The sequence below is a fragment of the Lepidochelys olivacea genome (genome assembly GCF_965140295.1).
Source record: "Lepidochelys olivacea isolate rLepOli2 genome assembly, chromosome: 7".
NCBI lineage: Eukaryota > Metazoa > Chordata > Testudines > Cheloniidae > Lepidochelys > Lepidochelys olivacea.
In genome coordinates this window covers 53,100,330-53,121,267 of record NC_140417.1, presented here as the reverse complement: position 1 = coordinate 53,121,267, position 20,938 = coordinate 53,100,330, and the positions used below count along the sequence as shown (strand labels likewise).

The window sequence follows — 20,938 nt, the reverse complement described above, 5'->3', positions numbered from 1 at the left end:
TTAAATAACTTCCTTAGAGGCAGTTGGCTGAGAGGGTATTTTTAGACATTCATTCACCTGTGCTTTTAGGAACAGGAGATTTTATGATTTGCCATATATTGTACTCTCTAGAGAAAACCCATTGTTTAATATGGGAATAACCATCACCTTTCCAGCAAACTGCATCCTTTTTCTGCCGTTTAGATTGAAATATGGAAATGATGCTGAAAACTGATGTTTGTCATTATGCCAGCTCAAGACTATCATAATTATAATGGAGTCACTAACCATCAGTTAGGAGCTAAACCTGCTGCTGTTCCAGTCAGAATGTAGCTTACCAAGACAATTCAGCAAAGGGGGGGGAGAGAGCTAGAGAAAATTTGTTTGAGCTGAGCCTTTAACACACCCTTTTTGGTTCAATTAAAGGTGAAAATTCAAAGTCAGTTATTACGTTCTCCAACCCAATTGGTTCCTCAGGGTAAATGGCTCCAAGCGCCTCAAATGGGGAGGGCAAGGATTGGACCACGAGCAGGAACTACCCTCCCACCCCTTGCAATGGTGCCTACAGATCAGTGTTGAGGCACATAGGTGGGGCAGGGGTCGCATGAGAGTGCTTACATTGCCATTGCCAGTTCTGTACCTGGTCAATGGATTGTGTATTTCACTGTCCCAGGCTGTCAATCAACACCACTGAGTTCACTAGGCATTTGGTTTAACCTGGTGTTCTTCTGATGGCCTCATCCATTCTGTATTTCTAGTCACCATCACGCTACCCTTAATCCTTGGCTGTTTTAGGTATTTCTTCTCAAGAACACCAATTTCCCTTTACCCACAGTTCTCTCTGCAGAATTTGCTGTAATACATTTTCCTATGCTGTATCTCTTAGGCTTGTCCACATCTCCAAGACAAATGCAAGACCTTGAATTTGGATCATCAGCATGAAAGGAAGGATGGTCTTGGGGTGATGGCCTTAAACTGGGACTCAGGCACTGTGGGTTCAGTTCCTGACACTGACTTCCTCTGAGACTATGGGCACCTCATCTAGGATTTGTCCCAAAGCCTGCTGAAGACAAGCACAGTCTCTAAGTGCCTCAAATCCCCATGTATAAAATGGGAATGATAAGACTTCTTTTATCCCACCCTTTTCTGTGCCTGGCCTATTGAGAGTGTACGCTGTTGGGAGCAGGGACTATTTTTTGCTACAAGAACATGCAGCACCTAACATGGTCCCTGTTTGTTTTGTACAAAGCACATTGTTGGTGCTTGAGGAATAATTTGTGTGTGTTAATATATTTAAATTCACTATACTAGTTAATAGAGGCAGAGTGGTCCAGTGATTGGAGCATGTGACTGAGAGTCAAGAACTCCTGGATTCTATTTCCATCTCTGACTCTGATATTACCTTAGGCAGGTCACTTAAGGTTTCAGTACCCCAGTTTGTCTTTCAGCTTTTGGTAACATTGGTATAATAATACCTACCTCCTCACAGAGGTTTTGTGACACTAAATGAACAAATGGTTGTAAAGCACTTTGAGACCCACGTAAAGAGGTGCTGAAGAAGTGGAAAGAATTTATATTCACAGTTCACCGAAAAACTATTTTCTAAGTGTGACTTTCACTGCTTAGAATCCTCTCTTTGTCATGGGTGTTTGGCACATTACTATGAGATTAAGGATAATGTGTGACCAAAAGAAAGCAGAGAGGCCTCGAAGCAACACTTTCATCTGACTTGCAAACTATTTTGTTTTGTTTTTCAGATGAAGATTCTGATTCTTACTCTCCTCATTATTCCTATTCTGAAGATAGTAAGTAACATTTCACGTGCAACTTTATGCACATGAATTAACAGTAAGCATCACTCGTCTTGGCCTCCTACAAAATTTACCAAGATTTTTATATATGCCTTTTTGCAGCAAGAACCCAGCCCTCAGTGCCCCGGTCCAAGAGTGAGATGGACAACATTGACCCTGACAAGGTTGTTAAGAGATCTGCTACTCTGCCACTTCCAACTCGTACTTCATCGCTGAAATCCAGCCCAGAAAGGTAACCTGAACTAAGGGAGAAACTCAAAAGTTCTCATTAGGAGGGGACTCAGATGCAAAGCTTGGACCCGGATTTGGAGCTGAACTTTCCCAGAGTCCAGGGCAGTTTGGATCTGGAGAATAGCAAGGGGTTGTGCTGTTCCTCTGATCGGTATTGAAACCCTAATGTGTTCCTTCATCATCCCAACCTACCCCCTCTGTTTGTCTGTCTCATTCATCTATCACCTCCATATCTTTTCATGTAGCTCAGGCCCGCTCTGGGGCAGGGACTGTTTCCCTTTGTACATGCCTGTACAATGTCTAGCACAGCAAGTCCTTATCCTTAATTGTGGTTCCTAGGCACTAAACCGTAATATAAATATTAACAAGTATCCAAAATGTCTCTAAATCTCTTGGGGCTACAGAACTGAGTTGGAAGTCTCCTGAAAAAAGGCCCTTTTAGAGCCAGTCTGGACTTGGAAATCCAGAGACACGTGAAAATGAAAGTAAAGGGCAGTATGGTCTAGCAGACAGGACTTGGAATGCTGGACCTGCTTTCTATTCCTGGCTCTGCTGTGGGACCTTAGGCAAGTCCCTTCAACTCTTGTGCCTGTTTCCTCTCCAGTCCTTCATGTGTCTTGTCTAAATTGTAAGCTCTCTGGGTCAAGGACTATCTCTTACTATTTATTTATACAGCACCTAGCACCTTGGGGCCCCTGAATCCCTGCTTGAAATGCACATCATCATCATTGTGGAGAGCATGGGTTTGGATTTATTTCAGGGCTTGGCAAAGTTTGTTTGGGAAATGGGTCTTGCTGACTCTCAATCAGCTAATCAGCCCTGGAAACCCAGTTCAACACACTGCAAAGTCAATGGGATTTTCAGGTCCTAGTTAGCATCAGATACTGTTTTCACTCCTGCTTTTTAACCATGCTTGTAGAAGCTCATTGTAATAATAACAAATGCATTTACTGAACAGAGGGTGGGGAGAAAGCAAAATAGGCTATGAATATTTTATGCAATGATTAATTCAACCAGCTTTTAAAACCCTCTGCTCCCACTTCCTCTCAGTGGTTCACACTGGCTTCAAATGAGCAGTTCCATAGTCTGTTTGCTAACATAGAAAGCACCTAAGGTCACATGACTAGAAGATGATGATCTCTGATAGATATGATCCTCCCAGCATAGCAATTAAAGGGGAAGTACTGTAGCTTCCTGGTAAAACTCTTGTGAATCAAAAGATTAGACTAATTAGTGCTTTACATTATCAGGTAACAAAACCAGCAGGACTCAGCTGGGGAGAATATTTCCTAGGGTTGGAAGTGCTAAAACAATCAGGTCTGTTCTACACTGTGGAAATTAGACTGGTTGAAGCCCCTAGAATATTTATAAAACACTCTACAAATGGTCTAATAACTGGCCAGAACAAGCAACCTTTCACCAGCAGGTTTAGTTCTGGTTAATGCTTAACCAGTCCAGTGTGAACCACGAGCGTACCAGTAGTGATACACACAAACTGAAATGGTTCAATTTAGTCCTCTCTTTACTGTCTCACAGCACACTGGTGGCCTTGCAAAACCTGCCAGAATGCACTACTTCTGGGAATTGTAGGATAGGTTCCCAGAGTGCATTGCAACTGAGATGGTCTGGACAGTGCTAGTGTGGATGGTGCACAGAACTTAAACCATTTCAGGTGGCTAGTGTTGTCTGAACCATTTGTACTTACAAGCCAGTTCAGTACAACCACATCAGATCTCTAGTACAGATGAGCCCTTAGAACCGCCCAGCAGAAGAAAGATGGGCCCACACCACAGACCTCAGCCCCAGTTCCACCCTTTCCCAACATTCAGGCAGAGCGTGGAGGGATGTTTTAGTCTCAGAGGGTGACTTAAGAGTTCGAGCCTAGATTCAGTTCAAAGTTGGGGGGGTGTTGGAATTCTGCAGGACTATCTCTAAGGTACTTTCAGTAAGGAAAGAAGCGTGAGTTTGGCAATTCATGGAAAAGAATTGCCAGAAACCTTTACTGTCCTTTCAAGTGATTTTTAGCAGCTGATACATGTACACAGATTTAATTCTGGCTGCTATTAAAAAACAAACCCAAATCCATCTGACCTGTTCCTGTTGCCGCAAGTTTCCTGCTTTAGGCTATGTCTACACTACGCAGCTTTTAGCGACACAGCTGTGCCACTAAAAGGCATGCAGTGTAGCTGCTGTTTGTCAGCAGGAGAGAGCTCTCCTGTCGACAAAAAACTTCCACCCCCAATGAGCGGCGGTAGCTTTGTCGGCAGTTCACACAGGCGCTTTTTGTCGACAAAACTTTTCTCTCTTATGGGGAGGAGGGTTTAACACCTCTGAATGACAAAACTTTTGTCATTCAGTTGCCAGTTAGACAAAGCCATAGATTAAAAAATTCCCTGATTAAATCCAGATTAACTGGGGAAGGAGCTTGTCCAAAGAATACACTCATTTTCATGGCAATGGCAGAGTTCTGGGCTAATTAGCTTCTCTTTCCTCAGGAATGATTGGGAACCCCCAGACAAGAAGGTGGATACCAGAAAATACCGGGCAGAGCCAAAGAGCATTTACGACTACCGGCCAGGAAAGTCCTCTGTTTTGGACAATGAAAAGATGGTAATGTTCCTTTTATCCTGCTCCATGACTTTGGCCTATGTTTACAGTATGCTCCACAAGTGTTTGTATATTTCCATTCAGATAAGTTTCCTTACACTTATATCGCCTACGTTATGCCATTCCCATATATTTTGTTTTGCAAATGTTTGAGTAACTTCTTAACATTGTCATTCCACTAAAGGCAGATCCTGGGGAGCTGAGAGGGGCCTTTCCTTGTGGATGTGTTGTTTTCTGTGTTAAGTATAAAGAAAAGGAGTACTTGTGGCACCTTAGAGACTAACAAATTTATTTGAGCATAAGCTTTCGTGAGCTACAGAATACAGACTAACACGGCTGCTACTCTGAAACCTGTGTTAAGTATGGCTCACTAACCCTAGTTTGTAATCTGTGTTTGACTCCATGGCTTGTCTCTGGTTTTAAAGATGTGCTTATTTCTAATGCACAGCAATAGTTTATTCCATAGCGTTTGAGGCAGCAGGCTGACTAGTGTTCAAAGTTTGTTTTGTTCTCAGGTCAGCAGCTTTAAAGAAGTTAACAGTAAATTTCATACTGTGTTAGTGTAATCAAGGAAGTTCCAAAAAATATGGAGGTGTTTTTTATTAAGTGAATATTTTGGTACCTAAAGTTGTGATTGTTCTTTGAGGGGTATTTGTTTGAAAGCACAGTTTAAAGTGCTGATTGTTTGTGAGACTCACAGTATAAGTCTGGGGCCATGTTTTCATTAACGCTTTGGAGCAGGATTGAGGAGCTGTACAGAGCGAACAGTCACTTTTACTTTAAGATACAGTTGTGACAGGCAATTTAAAAGCAACAGAAGTATGTGGCTAAACTGCTGAATAATATGTTTCAGAGTCTGACTCAGAGTTTTTCCCTGTTCAATATTTGCTTTCAAGTAACATAAGGCCCATTATTTTTTCCTGGGACTAATTCTCCTTTCACACCAGTGTAACACCATCAATTTCAATTTCTTGGTCCAGGCCCAATCCAATGCCTGTTGAAATCAGTGATATCCTTGCCTTGACTCCAGTGGGCATTGGATGCAGTACACTGATGTAAGTGAGAGGCAAATCAGGCCCCTAGTTTGCGTATAATAGGAAGGGTCATTCCTACTGTTCTGGCTGGAGCAAGATTTGAACAGGAATTTTGCCTAAGGACTACAGGCTTAGGCTCTGTGATTTAAAGCCTGATTCATCAAAGCACTTAAGCCCATGCTCAATTCCCACTCCAGTCAGTGGGACTGTTCACACGCTTAAAATTAAGCCTGTGCTTAAAACGTTGCTGAATCAGAGTCTAAAAACCAGAAGAGGGACAATCACCAAAGCAGCTGGAAAGACTCCTGCACAGTTAAGTAAAGAGTAAGGTGAGTTTTGAGAATGACACTCTTGACCATTTTTCTTTTTTTACCAGCTGTCATTTCAAACCAAAGATCACAGAGGACAGGTGCTGAAATATAAAATGGGACTGAAGTGCCTGTTGTTTGATTGTGCTCTGTGTCAGAATCCTTTTTCCCTAGCATGTCTAAATATGATAGTGATATGTAGACCTTGTTTTGTGTTGTTGAGGGAAACCTAAAAACCAGTAGAAGGGTTATGTGAAGATAATTTGCAGTCTATTAATAGGTTGCAATTGCTATGCCATATTCAAAGCAGTAGCTATTAGGGGCCTGATCCAAAGCTCTTGCCATCAATGCAAAGATTCCCATTGATTTCAATGGCCTTTAGATCAGTTCCACTGTAAATTTTACTATGCGACAAGCTCAAAGCTTTTTGGGAGTCAATACATAATGTATAGAAACAGAGGCATTGCATCTGTTTGGACTGCAGTTAATGGCAGTACCTTTCTCCAATCCCTTGTGGTTTAACTAGGCTTACTCTAGACCCTTGGGAATTAACCTCTTTTTGTGGTGACTTCACCAGGTGACACAAAAAGTTTAACCATTTAACTTTCAGATACAAGTGTTTCCCCGTCTCCCTCCCCCCATGGGGTCAGATACCCCCATGGGGGGGTTGTTTTGGGTAGCAGCCAGCTTAGGACAGGAGATAATAAAATTGGAAGCATAAGAAGAACAAGCACAAAGGGTTGGCACTAAACTGCAAAGAATTGCTTGGTTTTGGCTATTGTGATTGGCACAGAGGGCTGAGGGCCAGGCATTTCTTAGTTCTGGCCCTAGCCCTGGCAGAACTCTCTCCTTAGCCATATCCCGTTAGGATAAATCAGGTTCTCTACTTTCTGAGGTTTTCTCCGCCAGGACCCAGATTGTGGAAGTGCATCTGACAATCACCGCCTTCTGTGAAAAGAGCCCTGGGCAGAGCCATCCAGTGGTCTTGAGAACAGCACTAGGAGCTAGAAACTCCTGGGTTTTAAATCCATCTCTGACACACCATTCTTTTGTGGTCTTGGGCAAGTCACTTCATGACTCTTCCTCACTTTTCCCACCCCTGTAAACTGGGGGTGATAATACTTACTCACCTACTGTACACCACAGAGGTGCTGTAATAGATAAAGGGTCAAAGTCAGCCTTGGCATACATGTCCACAACTCCTGACTGACTCACTTCAGCGGAAGCTGGATCCACTTATTCAAGGGCTGATTTGGTTAATTGATTTTTAAAGTCCTTTCAAGATGTCTACAGGAGAAATTTGTCTAAGTGCTCAGTATTACAGTGGGCAAAAATTATTTGCACCTCATTTCACTGAGTTACTGTACAAACAACTTAATTTTAGGGGAGGATTCTGGACTGCACCTCAGTAGACACACTGCACAGAAAGTATAGCCCAGGAGGAGAGAGGGACCAGGGTGGCTTTATGCCAACTTTTTGCCTTTCAGATTTTTGGCTGCTGAGGGAGCTGAAATGGCCACTAGTATAAGCAGCCTTGGGGCTGCTCTAACTTATGGAAGCCTCCCCGGTGTTGCCTACAGGATGCGCAGCAGTCCAGAGTCACTTGTAGTGTTCAGTGCCATGGAAAAACTCCCTCCTGCAGTCTGACTCTGACACATCTGCACTAGCACTATCGGGCGGAGTGGACAGCACTGGGCTACTTATATTGACTCCTGTGCATGGCCCCTATACACCACAACAGTAGCATATAGAGCAGGGGTGGGCAAACTACGGCCTGTGAGCAATTTTAAGCCAGCCTGCAAGCCGTACCACGTGGCTTGGACCCGCTGCAGCGCTCCGGCTGGGGCGCTGGGTTGGAGCTGCACCATCCGGCTCAGCCCTGGTCCGGCCGGGGCACTGGATCAGGGGCCGCACCACGCGGCTCGGCCCCACTCCAGCGCTCCTGCCAGGCCACAGGGTCGGGGCCACACCACGTGGCTCCCAGAAGCCGCAGCATGGCCCCGCTCCGGCTCCTATGCACTACAATGGGAGCTGCAGGGGTGGTGCCTGCAGATGGGGCAGTGTGCAGAGTCGCCTGACCGCGCCTTTGCGTATGAGCTGGAGAAGGGACATGCCACTTCTTCCAGGAACCACTTGAGGTAAGCGCTGCTTGGAGCCTGCATCCCTTGAGCCTCTCCACATGCCTCAACCCCTTACCCCAGCCCTGATCCCCTTCCCGCTCTCCAAACCCCACGATCCCAGCTCAGAGCACCCTCCTGCACCGCAAACCTCTCATCCCCAGCCCCACCCCAGAGCCCACACCCCAACCCCAATTTTGTGAGCATTCATGGCCTGCCATACAATTTCTATTCCCTGATGTGGCCCTCGGGCCAAAAAGTTTGCCCACCCCTGATATACAGGCTGAGGTGGGGGCCTTTCACGTCTTGCTGCAATAACTATAAGTTTATAATACACTTAGAGCCACTTAAATTAAAGGCTAGATCCATTTAAATCAAATTTAACCAGATCTATCTTCGTAACCTAGAGCACTGGATTTGTTCTCTCACATCACCAAAAATATGGTTAAACAACTTTAAGTTGTTTTGTTAAAATAGATTTTAGGCATGAAAGGGAGCTTTCTTTTCAGCTGTGCTGTTACCTGTCCTGTCTGGTTTTTCCTTCATTCTAGTTTTGTCTGATTCTCTAACATTTATTTGTGAATAAGCGAAGTATATTGTCTTCCTATTCATCCCCTTTGAGATCTTTCAGAAGTGTGCTCTCTCTAATTGTGTCCTCTTTGATTTAGAATGCCACCTCTCACTCTGTTTGCTGTGTATGGACCACAGTTTCTCACATATCCATGTGCTGTTAAAGATGCAGTATGTTTAATGCTCTGGGGCTCAACAATAGATAATTTGCTTTTTTTTTTTTCCAAATGAAAATTAAAAAAAAATTATAGGCTTAACCTTGAACCTGAGAGAGTTTTTAACAGTAGGAGCAAGGGATTGCAAATTAGGAGTCCTGAGGTGCTTTCCTAGCTCTTCCACTGACTTATCTTGAGCAAATCACTTAACTGCTATCTGCCTCAGTTTCTCCATCTAAAAATTGAACTAGTTCTCTCCCAGGGGTGCTGTAAGGTTTAATTAATGATTGTAAAACATTCAGAGATCCTTGAATGGAAGGTATTGTAGAAGTACTAAATTATTAGGCTAACTAGCCACATTATTCAATTGAAAACATTGAGACTGCATCTCTAACAGTCCCTTTCCTATGTATTCTTTGCATAATGTTATCCTTCTCTTTCTTTCATTCCCTTATCACCAACTCCTTTAGACTCGGGATATAAGTCCAGAAGAGATAGATTTAAAGAATGAACCTTGGTATAAATTCTTTTCGGAATTGGAGTTTGGGAAACCGGTAAGTTTGCTAGCTGCAATGATTAATAAAGTCAACCTGCATTTTGTAATGATGCTGTTGCAACTCTACTCTAGTTCCTAGATACTCAATGAGACAGCACTTCCAGATTCATAGAATCATAGAATATCAGGGTTGAAAGGGACCTCAGGAGGTCAGCTAGTCCAACCCCCTGCTCAAAGCAGGACCAATCCCCAACTAAATCATCCCAGCCAGGGTTTTGTCAAGCCTGACCTTAAAAACTTCTAAGGAAGGAGATTCCACCACCTCCCTAGGTAATGCATTCCAGTGTTTCACCACCCTCCTAGTGAAAAAGTTTTTCCTAATATCCAACCTAAACCTCCCCCACTGCAACTTGAGACCATTACTCCTCGTTCTGTCATCTGCTACCACTGAGAACAGTCTAGATCTATCCTCTTTGGAACCCCCTTTCAGGTAGTTGAAAGCAGCTATCAAATCACCCCTCATTCTTCTCTTCCGCAGACTAAACAATCCCAGTTCCCTCAGCCTTTCCTCATTAATCACGTGTTCCAGTCCCCTAATCATTTTTGTTGCCCTCTGCTGGACGTTTTCCAATTTTTCTACATCCTTCTTGTAGGTTGGGGCCCAAAACCAAACACAGTACTCCAGATGAGGCCTCACGAATGTCGAATAGAGGGGAACAATCACATCCCTCGATGTGCTGGCAATGCCCCTACTTATACAGCCCAAAATGCCATTGGCCTTCTTGGCAACAAGTGCACACTATTGACTCATATCCAGTTTCTCGTCCACTGTAACCCCTAGGTCCTTTTCTGCAGAACTGCTGCCTAGCCACTCAGTCCCTAGTCTGTAGCAGTGCATGGGATTCTTCCGTCCTAAGTGCAGGACTCTGCACTTGTCCTTGTTGAACCTCATCAGATTTCTTTTGGCCCAATCCTCTAATTTGTCTAGGTCCCTCTGTATCCTATCCCTACCCTCCAGCGTATCTACCTCTCCTCCCAGTTTGGTGTCATCTGCAAACTTGCTGAGGGTGCAGTCCATGCCATCCTCCAGATCATTAATGAAACATGACAGTTCATAACTGAGCCTTGGCACTGACATATAATAGTAGTTCGGTGACCATTTAAAACATTTTAAAGACATAATATTTGACCTTCAGCTTCACAGGAAAATATGCCAACTAGTGAGTCAATATCACTTTCATGTGTCAGAGTTCAGCTTGAGGTTTTACTTTTAAAGGTATAGTTCTCATTCATTTAGTGTCCCCTTTTCCATACTCGCATTCCCTTCTCCTCTCACAAGATCTGGATGGCTGCTACTTAATCTATTACATAATTTTAAGTCAATGAGAGTCACTCTCATATTATAGCTCTGGGTCCTTCATCTGTGGTCAAAAAGTACCAGCTGTCTATAAACTGATCTTGACCCTGTTCCCTCCTCTTTGCCTTCTTCATGCAACCTGTTCTCTGCCAAATATGTTGCAGTGGTTTGCATCAAGGATCCCAGGGTTATTCCCAGAAACAATTCCCTCCAAAAAGTCTAATCAAGAGAATCACATATTTTTATTTCCAGTCCATCTGCATAGCCTGCATTTCACGGCTATAAGAATGACTAAATGGATCCTAATTATCCAATAAGGAATAGAGGGGAATAATCACTTCCCTTGATCTGCCGGCAATGCTCCTACAAATATAGCCCAATATGCTGTTGGCCTTCTTGGCAACAAGGGCACACTGCTGACTCATACCCAGCTTCTCATCCACTGTAATCCCCAGGTCCCTTTCTGCAGAATTGATGCTAAGACAATCGGTCCCCAGTCTGTAGCGGTGCATGGGATTCTTCCTTCCTAAGTGCAGGACTCTGCACTTGTCCTTGTTGAACCTCATCAGATTTCTTTTGGCCCAATCCTCCAATTTGTCTAGTTACTCTGGACCCTATCCCTATCCTCCAGCATACCTCTCCCCACAGTTTAGTGTCATCTGCGAATTTGCTGAGCATGCAATTAATCCCATCATCAAGATCATTGATAAAGAAGTTGAACATAACTGGCCCCAGGACTGACCCTTTGGGCATTCTTCTTGATACCGGCTGCCAACTAGACATCGAGCCATTGATCACTACCCGTTGAGCTGGACAATCTAGCCAGCTTTCTATCCACCTTATAATCCATTCATCCAATCCATATTTCTTTAACTTGCTGGCAAGAATACTGTGGGAGACAGTATCAAAAGCTTTGCTAAAGTCAAGAGATATCACATCCACCGCTTTCCCCATATTCACAGAGCCAGTTATCTCATCATAGAAAGCAATCAGGTTGGTCAGGCATGACTTGCCCGTGGTGAATCCATGTTGACTGTTCCTGGTGACCTTCCTCTCCTCCATAGGCTTCAAAATGGATTCCTTGAGGTCCTGCTCCATGATTTTGCCCGGGACTGAAGTGAGGCTGACCGGTCTATAGTTCCCCAGGTTCTCTTTCTTCTCTTTTTTAAAGATGGGCACTATATTTGCCTTTTTCCAATCATCCAGGACCTCCCCCGATCACCATGAATCTTCAAAGATAATGGCCAGTGGCTCTGCAATCACATCAGCCAACTCCCTCAGCACCCTTGTGTGCATTAGATCTGGACCCATGGACTTGTGCATGTCTAGCTTTTCTAAATAGTCCTTAACCTGTTCTTTCACCACTGAGGGCTGGTCACCTCCTCCCCATACTGTGTTGCCCAGTGCAGCAACTCCAGTTGTCTTGGGTCTTCCTGATTGCACCCCTGCATGCTCGAGCAATATTTTTATACTCCTCCCTAGTCATCTGTACAAATTTCCACTTCTTGTAAGCTTCCTTTTTGAGTTTAAGCTCACCGAAGATTTCACTGTTAAGCCAAGCTGGTCGCCTGCCATATTTGCTATTCTTTCTGCACATCAGGCTGGTTTGTTCCTGCGCCCTCAATAAGGCTTCTTTAAAATACAGCCAGCTCTCCTGGACTCCTTTCCCCCTTATGTTAGCTTTCCAGGGGATCCTGCCCATCAGCTCCCTGAGGGAGTCAAAGTCTGCTTTTCTGAAGCCCAGGGTCCATATTTTGCTACTCTCCTTTCTTCCTTTTGTCAGGATCCTGAACTCAACCATCTCATGGTCACTGCTGCCCAGGTTGCCACCTTGCTTGCCACAAGGCTGTGAGGAGCCTGTCTCTGCCTACAGATGTTGGTAGCAGACCCTTGGCTATACAAACAATATGGCCTTTAGGGCAGGGGTGAGGAACCTTTTTTCTATCAGGTGTTGTAGGCCACACACAGCCCCGCAGGGATGGGGGTGGAGGCTCGGGGCTTCCCTCTGCAGCGGGGTGAGCTAGTGTTCACAGCTCTGAGGCTCAGGACTTCCCCTACGCTCCAGGGTGGGGCCAGAAATGAAGGGTTTAGGGTGCAGGAGGGGGTGAGGGGTCGGGCTCTCGGATGGGGCTGGGGAAGAGGGGTTTGGGGTGCAGGAGGGGGCTCAGGGGTGGGGCATGGGGTTGGGGTGCGGGAGGAGATTCGGGGTGCAGGCTCTGGGAGGGTGTTAGGGTGTGGGAGGGGGTTCCAACCTGGGGCAGAGGGGTTGCAGTGCAGGCTCTGGATGGGCGGCCCTTACCTCAGGCAACTCGCAGTCAGTGGTACAGCGGGGCTAAGGCACCCTGGCTCTGTGCTGCTCCTGGAAGTGGATGGCATGTCCGGACCCTAGGCAGAGCAGCCAGGGGACTGCGCAATGCACGCTGCCCGTACCTGCAGGCGCCGCCCCCACAGCTCCCATTGGCTGTGGTTCCCGGCCAATGGGAGCTTTTGAGCCAGCACTGGGGTACTGCATATTTGTCCTCTCTTCAATCACATTCCTTAAAATTGACTTAAATCAAAGGTTAACATCTAAAAGAAAACAGTGATGTTAGACCTTGCTCAAAGCAGCAGAAATGAGAGGGGATGTTTCTTCAACATTCGTATTTGTGTCCTTAGTCATGCAGCCATGTCCTCTCCACCTGTCCAGCCTCCGAGAGGGGATTCCCAGACTAGAATAGTGTTCCAAGCAGAAACATGTGTTGTTCTTCGAGTGCTTGTTCAAGTCCATTCCATGTCATGTCATGTCAGCACATGGTATCCATGGGGCTGGCCCTATTGCCCCCTGGAGGCCTGCACTCATATGCCAGTATAAGGGGTGCTGCTGGCTCCTCGCCATCTCGGTTCCTTCTTACCACCCGTGGTGGTTGCTGGAACAGTGTTCTCTTGCTTTGGCAAGCCTTCTCCAGTGGTTTACTGAACTCTTCGTTGTAGTTAGTAAGTGTTAGTTTGTTGGTCCCCTTAAGGAATGTTGTTCCTGGAACGGAGCATGCCCCAGTCCCCAGGCTTCAAACCATGTGCTGCCTGTGCTAAGCCCATGCCAGAGAGCTGTTCCCCCTCCAGCTGTCTAAAGTCCCTGGGGGAGGCTCACTTCAGAGATAAGTGCAGAATCTGCTGGGGCTTCAGGCTGCACACTATCAGGAAAGGGACATCAGTTTGAAAGCCCTGCTGATGGAAGCTGCGCTTAGACTGGTCTCCGAGGTGAGTCGGTCGGACTCGGCACCAAGCACATTTGCCTCAGTGCGTAGTGCTCCTCTGGCACGGTGTGCCCCTCGACACCGTTCAACATCCCCACCGCAGAGGACGCAGCACAAGAAGTGCACAGAGAGAGGGCGCTTTCTGGTGTCCAAGGGGGACCAGAGAGACTTGGGGAGTGAGGTGCGACCTGCACTGGGCCACTTGCCATCCTGGCAGAGGTGCACAACACCATCCGCAACATCCAGCCCTCTAACCTTTGATCCACCTCAAATGCCCTTACATGAGATGAACTATCATGGAATCATACAATCATAGAAGATTAGGGTTGGAAGGGACCTCAGGAGATCATCTAGTCCAACCCCCTGCTCAAAGCAGGACCAACCCCAACTAAATCAGCCCAGCCAGGGCTTTGTCAAGTCAGGCCTTAAAAACCTCTAAGGATGGAGATTCCACCACCTCCCGAGGTAACCCATTCCAGTGGTTCCCCACCCTCCTATTGAAATAGTGTTTCCTAATATCCAACCTAGACCTGCCCCGCTGCAACTTGAGACCATTGCTCCTTGTTCTGTCATCTGACACCACTAAGAACAGCCAAGCTCAATCCTCTTTGGAACCCCCCTTCAGGTAGTTGAAGGCTGCTATCAAATCCCCCTTCACTCTTCTTTCTGCAGACTAAACATAAGAAGATAACATAAGAAAGGCCATACTGGGTCAGACAAAAGGTCCATCTAGCCCAGTCTCCTGTCTACCGACAGTGGCCAATGCCAGGTGCCCCATGAACCTAACAGGTAATGATCTAGTGATCTCTCTCCTGCTATCCATCTCCACCCTCTGACAAAACAGAGGCTAGGGACACCATTCTTTACCCATCCTGGCTAATAGCCATTAATGAACCTAACCTCCATGAATTTAACCAGTTCTCTTTTAAACGCTGTTTTAGTTTTAGCCTTCACAACCTCCTCAGGCAAGGAGTTCCACAGGTTGAAAACAAGCCGAGTTCCCTCAGCTTCTCCTCGTAAGTCATGTGCCCCAGCCCCCTGATCATTTTCGTTGCCCTCCGCTGGACTCTCTCCAATTTGTCCACATCCTTTCTGTAGTGGGAGGCCCAAAACTGGACACAGTACTCCAGATGTGGCCTCACCAGTGCCGAATAGAGGGGAATAATCACTTCCCTCTATCTCCTGGCAATGCTCCTACTAATATCCTTATGTATAAATGTGAAGGAGCTCAGAGCAATACGCTTGGCCTGCGAAATGTTCCTTCTACAGCTCTCAGGCAAAAGTGTGAAAATATTGACGAACAATACAGCGTCAGTGTTTTATGTCAAAAAAAAAGGAGGGGCAGACTCCAAGATCTTCTTCCAGGAAGCCCTCGGTCTATGGGATTTCTGCGTGAAGCATTCCATTCACCTGGAGGCGTTGCCAATTCCTGGGGAGCGGAACATGCCAGCGGATTGCCTCAGCAGGTCCTTCTCCTCTCACCACGAGTGGTCTGTCCACTCAGAGGTCACCAGTGTAATCTTCCAGAGGTGGGGGACTCCCCAGGTGGACCTGTTCACCACTGTGCAGAACAGGAAATGTCACTGCTTTTGCTCAAGGTTCGATCAAGGCAAAGGCTCTCTCTCAGATGCCTTCCTATGATCATGGTTTTGTTCAATATCTTCATAAATGATCTGGAGGATGGTGTGGATTGCACTCTCAGCAAATTTGCGGATGATACTAAACTGGGAGGAGTGGTAGATACGCTGGAGGGGAGGGATAGGATACAGAAGGACCTAGACAAATTGGAAGATTGGGCCAAAAGGAATCTGATGAGGTTCAATAAGGATAAGTGCAGGGTCCTGCACTTAGGACGGAAGAACCCAATGCACAGCTACAGACTAGGGACCGAATGGCTAGGCAGCAGTTCTGCGGAAAAGGACCTAGGGGTGACAGTGGACGAGAAGCTGGATATGAGTCAGCAGTGTGCCCTTGTTGCCAAGAAGGCCAATGGCATTTTGGGATGTATAAGTAGGGGCATAGCCAGCAGATCGAGGGACGTGATCGTTCCCCTCTATTCGACATTGGTGAGGCCTCATCTGGAGTACTGTGTCCAGTTTTGGGCCCCACACTTCAAGAAGGATGTGGATAAATTGGAGAGAGTCCAGCGAAGGGCAACAAAAATGATTAGGGGTCTGGAACACATGAGTTATGAGGAGAGGCTGAGGGAGCTGGGATTGTTTAGCCTGCAGAAGAGAAGAATGAGGGGGCATTTGATAGCTGCTTTCAACTACCTGAAAGGGGGTTCCAAAGAGGATGGCTCTAGACTGTTCTCAATGGTAGCAGATGACAGAACGAGGAGTAATGGTCTCAAGTTGCAGTGGGGGAGGTTTAGATTGGATATTAGGAAAAACTTTTTCACTAAGAGGGTGGTGAAACACTGGAATGCGTTACCTAGGGAGGTGGTAGAATCTCCTTCCTTAGAGGTTTTTAAGGTCAGGCTTGACAAAGCCCTGGCTGGGATGATTTAAGTGGGAATTGGTCCTGCTTCGAGCAGGGGGTTGGACTAGATGACCTTCTGGGGTCCCTTCCAACCCTGATATTCTATGATTCTATGGTCGGACAGCCTGCTGTATGCTTTCCCTCCGATTCCCCTAGTTTGCGAGGTTCTACTAAAGATCAAAAGGGTCAAGGCAAAGGTCATCCTGGTAGACCCAGCATGGCCTCGCCAGCATTGGTTGAGCATGCTCCTAGATCTCACAGAGAGTAGCTGCTCCCTCTCAGGCCAGACATATTATCGCAGGATCATGGGAGGCTCCTCCATCCAAACCTCGTAGGCCTACACTTGACAGCGTAGCTGCTGCCTGGCTAAATCCTGAGGAGAGGGCATGCTTGGAGCAGATCCATCAGGTTTTGCTAGGTAGCAGAATGCCCTCTACCAGGGCCACCTGTCTGGCCAAGTGGAAATGCTTCACTTGCTGAGTAGCCGAGAGGAGCCTTTACCCAGCACAGCCCTCCTTGCAGTCCATCTTAGAATATCTCTAAGGTCTTTCATTGTCATCAATCAAGGTTCGCTAGGCAGCCATCTCAGCATTCCCGCCCCCAATCCGAGACAGACTGGTCTTCACCCAGGAGATGATGAGCAGCTTCATTAAGGAGTTGGAGAAGCTCTACCCCCAGGTTTGTGACCAGTTCCACCTTGGGACTTAAACCTGGTTCTGTCTATGCCCTTGGCATCCTGCTCCTTGCTGCTTCTCTCCTGGAAGGTTGCTTTCCTGGTAGTAATCATTTCAGCCAGGAGAGTTTCTGAGTTGACCTTGGAGCCCTCCCTATACTGTTTTCTTCAGAGATAAGGTCCAACAGTGTCCCCACCTCGCCTTTCTACCCAAGGTGCTGTCACAGTTTCATGTCAACCAAAACATTTTCCTGCCTGTCTTCTTCCCCAAACTGCACAAGACAGAAGAGGAGCGACAGTTACACTCCCTGGACATTAGAAGGGCATTAGCCTTTTATATTAACAGGACAAGTCCCTTCCACAAATTGACACAACTCTTTGTTGCTATCATGGAGAGAATAAAGGGTCTCCTGGAGTCATCCCAGAGGATCTCATCCTGGATCACAACCTGTATCCAGGCCTGCTATTAACAAGTGAAGGTCCTGCCTCTGGCCATCGTGAAAGCCCATTCTACAAGAGCGCAAGCATCTTCAGCAGCTTTCCTGGCACATATTCTGATCCAGGACAGCTGCAGGGCCGTGACATGGTCATTGGTCCACATGTTTGCATCCCACTATGCCATCACCCAACAGGCCAGAGATGATGCCAATTTTGGAAGAGCTGTGCCCATGAATTCCTATCCCATCTCCAAGGACACTGCTTGTGAGTCACATGACATGGAAGAGTTAAAACATAGTTAAAAACAAGCAAACAAAAACCCCAAAGCTATAAGATGTAGGTTGAATTTTCTCTTACAAAGTTCATTACCCCCATCCCCTCCAAAAAGGTGAAATGAAAAATAACACCTGTGCATTCTCATTGCTCTACAATGCCAGCACTGGGAATTCAGCCATTCATTAGCAGGGTCTGTATTCACAGTTGGGAGCGGGTATGGAGGGGGGAAAATATATCTCCTTTTTATTTATGAAAGGCCCTTGTTCTACCCCTTCCTTTTGAAAAGAAGAAAATACAGTTATTAACCTTCTGTAACTGTTGTTCTTCAAAATGTGTTGCTCATGTCCATTCCATGACCTTCCCTCCTACCCCGCCCTTGGAGTTGATGGCAAGAAGGAATTGAGAGGGCCAGGGGCTGGTGGCACCCTTATACCGACGCATGAGTACAGGCCTCCACGGGCGATAGAGCCAGCCCTAAGGAGACCATTGTGGGAAAACTCTCCGGCAACAGTGTATGCAGCACATGCACACCTGACATGACATGGAATGGACATGAGCAACACATCCCGAAGAACAGGTTACGAAAGGTAGGTAACTGTATTTTGCAACCACTTGGGTAGATAGCACTGAGAAGTTCCCCCTGCATTAATGACCCTGCAAGGCGTCTAAGTAGAAAAATGAAGATAAGAAGGAGCAAGGCCCACCAATGCCTTCCAGTTCCTGCTGCAGTCCCACCAATGGCCTTCTTGCTACAGTCCTGCCAAAGACTTCCATCCATCCCTCCCACGACTCCCTCCCCTCTCTCCTGCATTCAGAAGAAATTAAGTTAATCCTAAGGGATCCTGGTGAAGAAATCCTTTCCATCATCTTAACCTTATGCATGTGAATGAGATTCGCTGCAGTTAAACATTTGACCCTAGGTGCACAATGGTAGCTTTGTTAGCCCATTCTGTCTTGTGTTCTGGGGCTTCCAGGTGTCCCCTGTAGCTGTAACTGCTCCCTCATATTTCTGTCTTGAAAATTTCTGATGGTAGCGTGATAGCTGTGCAGCCACTTGGCTGATGGAACTGCCTTGTGAGTCCGCACGCGTGATCTGTGCACACTGTGCATTGATGCAATGTGTGATCTTTTAATCTGTGAGTAATCTGTCCCTCACTGGAAATTGTGGCAAGTTGAACAATGCTTCACTGAAGTTCTGCTCTGTAAGCTGAGCTCTGCTGCTCGCTTGGTCTGAAAAAGCAGCTGACAGCTCTCAGCAGTAGTACTCCTCCAGGCTGCTAGAAGGCCAGGTCATCGAATGTCACTGCTAAATCATGTTTAATCAGAGGTCCCCTGTTAACATGACTTTGAAATTGAGCAAGTCTCAGCAGTCATCCTGGGATGGATGAGGTGAGGCTCAGGATTGCCAATCCATTCCTAGCCAGTCCCATGGGACCGTGCAGGCAATACCCCAGTTGTTTGAGTGGGATTCGATGTTCAGTCCCTGTAGAGTTTAGGATACTTTGGCAGCATGGACTCCTTTTGGGTATGTCACTGAGACTCTTCCACCTCACACCCCACATGCTTATTCCCTAATTTTGATTTTCCTCAGGACCTGTCCACAGAATATAACATTCAGTCAATAGTTCCATCGGCTTGTCAAATGCACACCAGCACCTTCACCCAAACACTTGTAAGGCAGTTGCAGTTTGGCTCTTTGCTCTGATACTGGGAAGCGGGAGCTGAGAAAAGGGAGACCCCTATTGACTCTGCAAGGCTGTCTTCCGTAGCCCTAAACACTGATGACTGGCAGCCACAGACCTCTTGGGATTCGTAATAGTCATTTATAGTGTCTGCAGCCCAAAAGGTGGCAGTAAAAAGTAGAAATATGCCCAATCCAGAAACCCAGATCCAGTCAATCCCAGAACTTGGGAGAAATTCAGATCAGGAGCTGAAATTCAGAGCAAGATTGCTGCTCAGTTCCACCTCCAGTAAAATTGACATTGGTGAGCTCTCTCTAGTCTCAATCAATGACTCAGGTGTTCAGATACCACAGCTGTGTGAACAGTGTAAACACCTAGGACTGTGCTCTGTTTGTAAAACAAGAAGTGATGTTTTTTCTGTTTGGTAACATGATCAGCAAGTTTATTCTGGATTCACTGAGAGAGAATAGACCAGGGGTGGCCAACCTGAGCCTGAGAAGGAGCCAGAATTTACCAATGTACATTGCCAGAGAGCCACAGTAATACGTCAGCAGCCCCCCACGCCCAGGGCCTCCCACCCACCAGCAGCCCCACCGATCAGCATCTCCCCCCCTCTGCCCGCACCTCCCGATTAGCTGTTTTGTGGTGTGCAGGAGGCTATGGGGGGGGAAGGGGAGGAGCGAGGGCACTGCAGGCTCAGGGGAGGGGGTGGGAAGGGGTGGAGTGGGGGCAGGGCCTGTGGCAGAGCCAGGGGTTGAGCAGCGAGCACCCCCCGGCACACTGGAAAGTTGGCACCTGCAGCTCCAGCCCCAGAGTCGGTGCCCATACAAGGAGCCGCATATTAACTTCTGAAGAGCCGCATGTGGCTCCGGAGCCACAGATTGGCCACCCCGGGAATAGACAGTTGTTGCAGCTGCTTCACCCATACATGGGAGCTGTGCTGTTGGGAAGTGTGTGTAGCACGGCATTATCCAATTAGCAAGGGAAATCATGAGAAAAGGATTTCATTCTGAACAGGCCTCGGCAACATTACCAATCCCACCATAGTTAAAAACAAGCAAACAGAAACCCCAAAGCCATAAAATGTAGGTTGAATTTTCTTTTACAAAGTTCATTACCCCCCATCCCCTCCAAAAAGGTGAAATGAAAAATAACACCTGTGCATTCTCATTGCTCTACAATGCCAGCACTGGGAATTCAGCCATTCATTAGCGGGATCTGTGTTCACAGTTGGGAGCGGGGATGGAGGGGGGAAATATATCTCCTTTTTATTTACGAAAGGCCCTTGTTCTACCCCTTCCTTTTGAAAAGAAGAATGAGCAAGCAAAAACTTTGTTCTTACTGTGATTTCCTTTTTTGCTGTTTTGTTGTTTTGGGGTATTTTTTGTTTCAAATGCTTTACAACTGCCTGTGCCTTCCCTCTGGGGGGTGCAAAATCCATGAAAACATCTTATAAAAATTAAAAAATGGCTTCAGAAAGTATTGAAAAC

General features: G+C 46.5%; 1 protein-coding gene across 6 annotated transcripts in view; it reads left to right on the top strand.

The window, feature by feature from the left end:
* Positions 1-20,938, top strand: part of SORBS1 (sorbin and SH3 domain containing 1) — a 262,246-nt gene that overhangs the window by 198,060 nt on the left and 43,248 nt on the right. For all 6 annotated transcript variants that reach the window (XM_084635573.1, XM_084635571.1, XM_084635575.1 and 3 more), the window contains 4 exons: positions 1,737-1,784; positions 1,893-2,022; positions 4,517-4,631; positions 9,283-9,366. In XM_084635573.1, the coding sequence (XP_084491699.1) occupies positions 1,737-1,784; positions 1,893-2,022; positions 4,517-4,631; positions 9,283-9,366 (377 nt within the window). The remainder of the gene's footprint in view (positions 1-1,736; positions 1,785-1,892; positions 2,023-4,516; positions 4,632-9,282; positions 9,367-20,938) is intronic.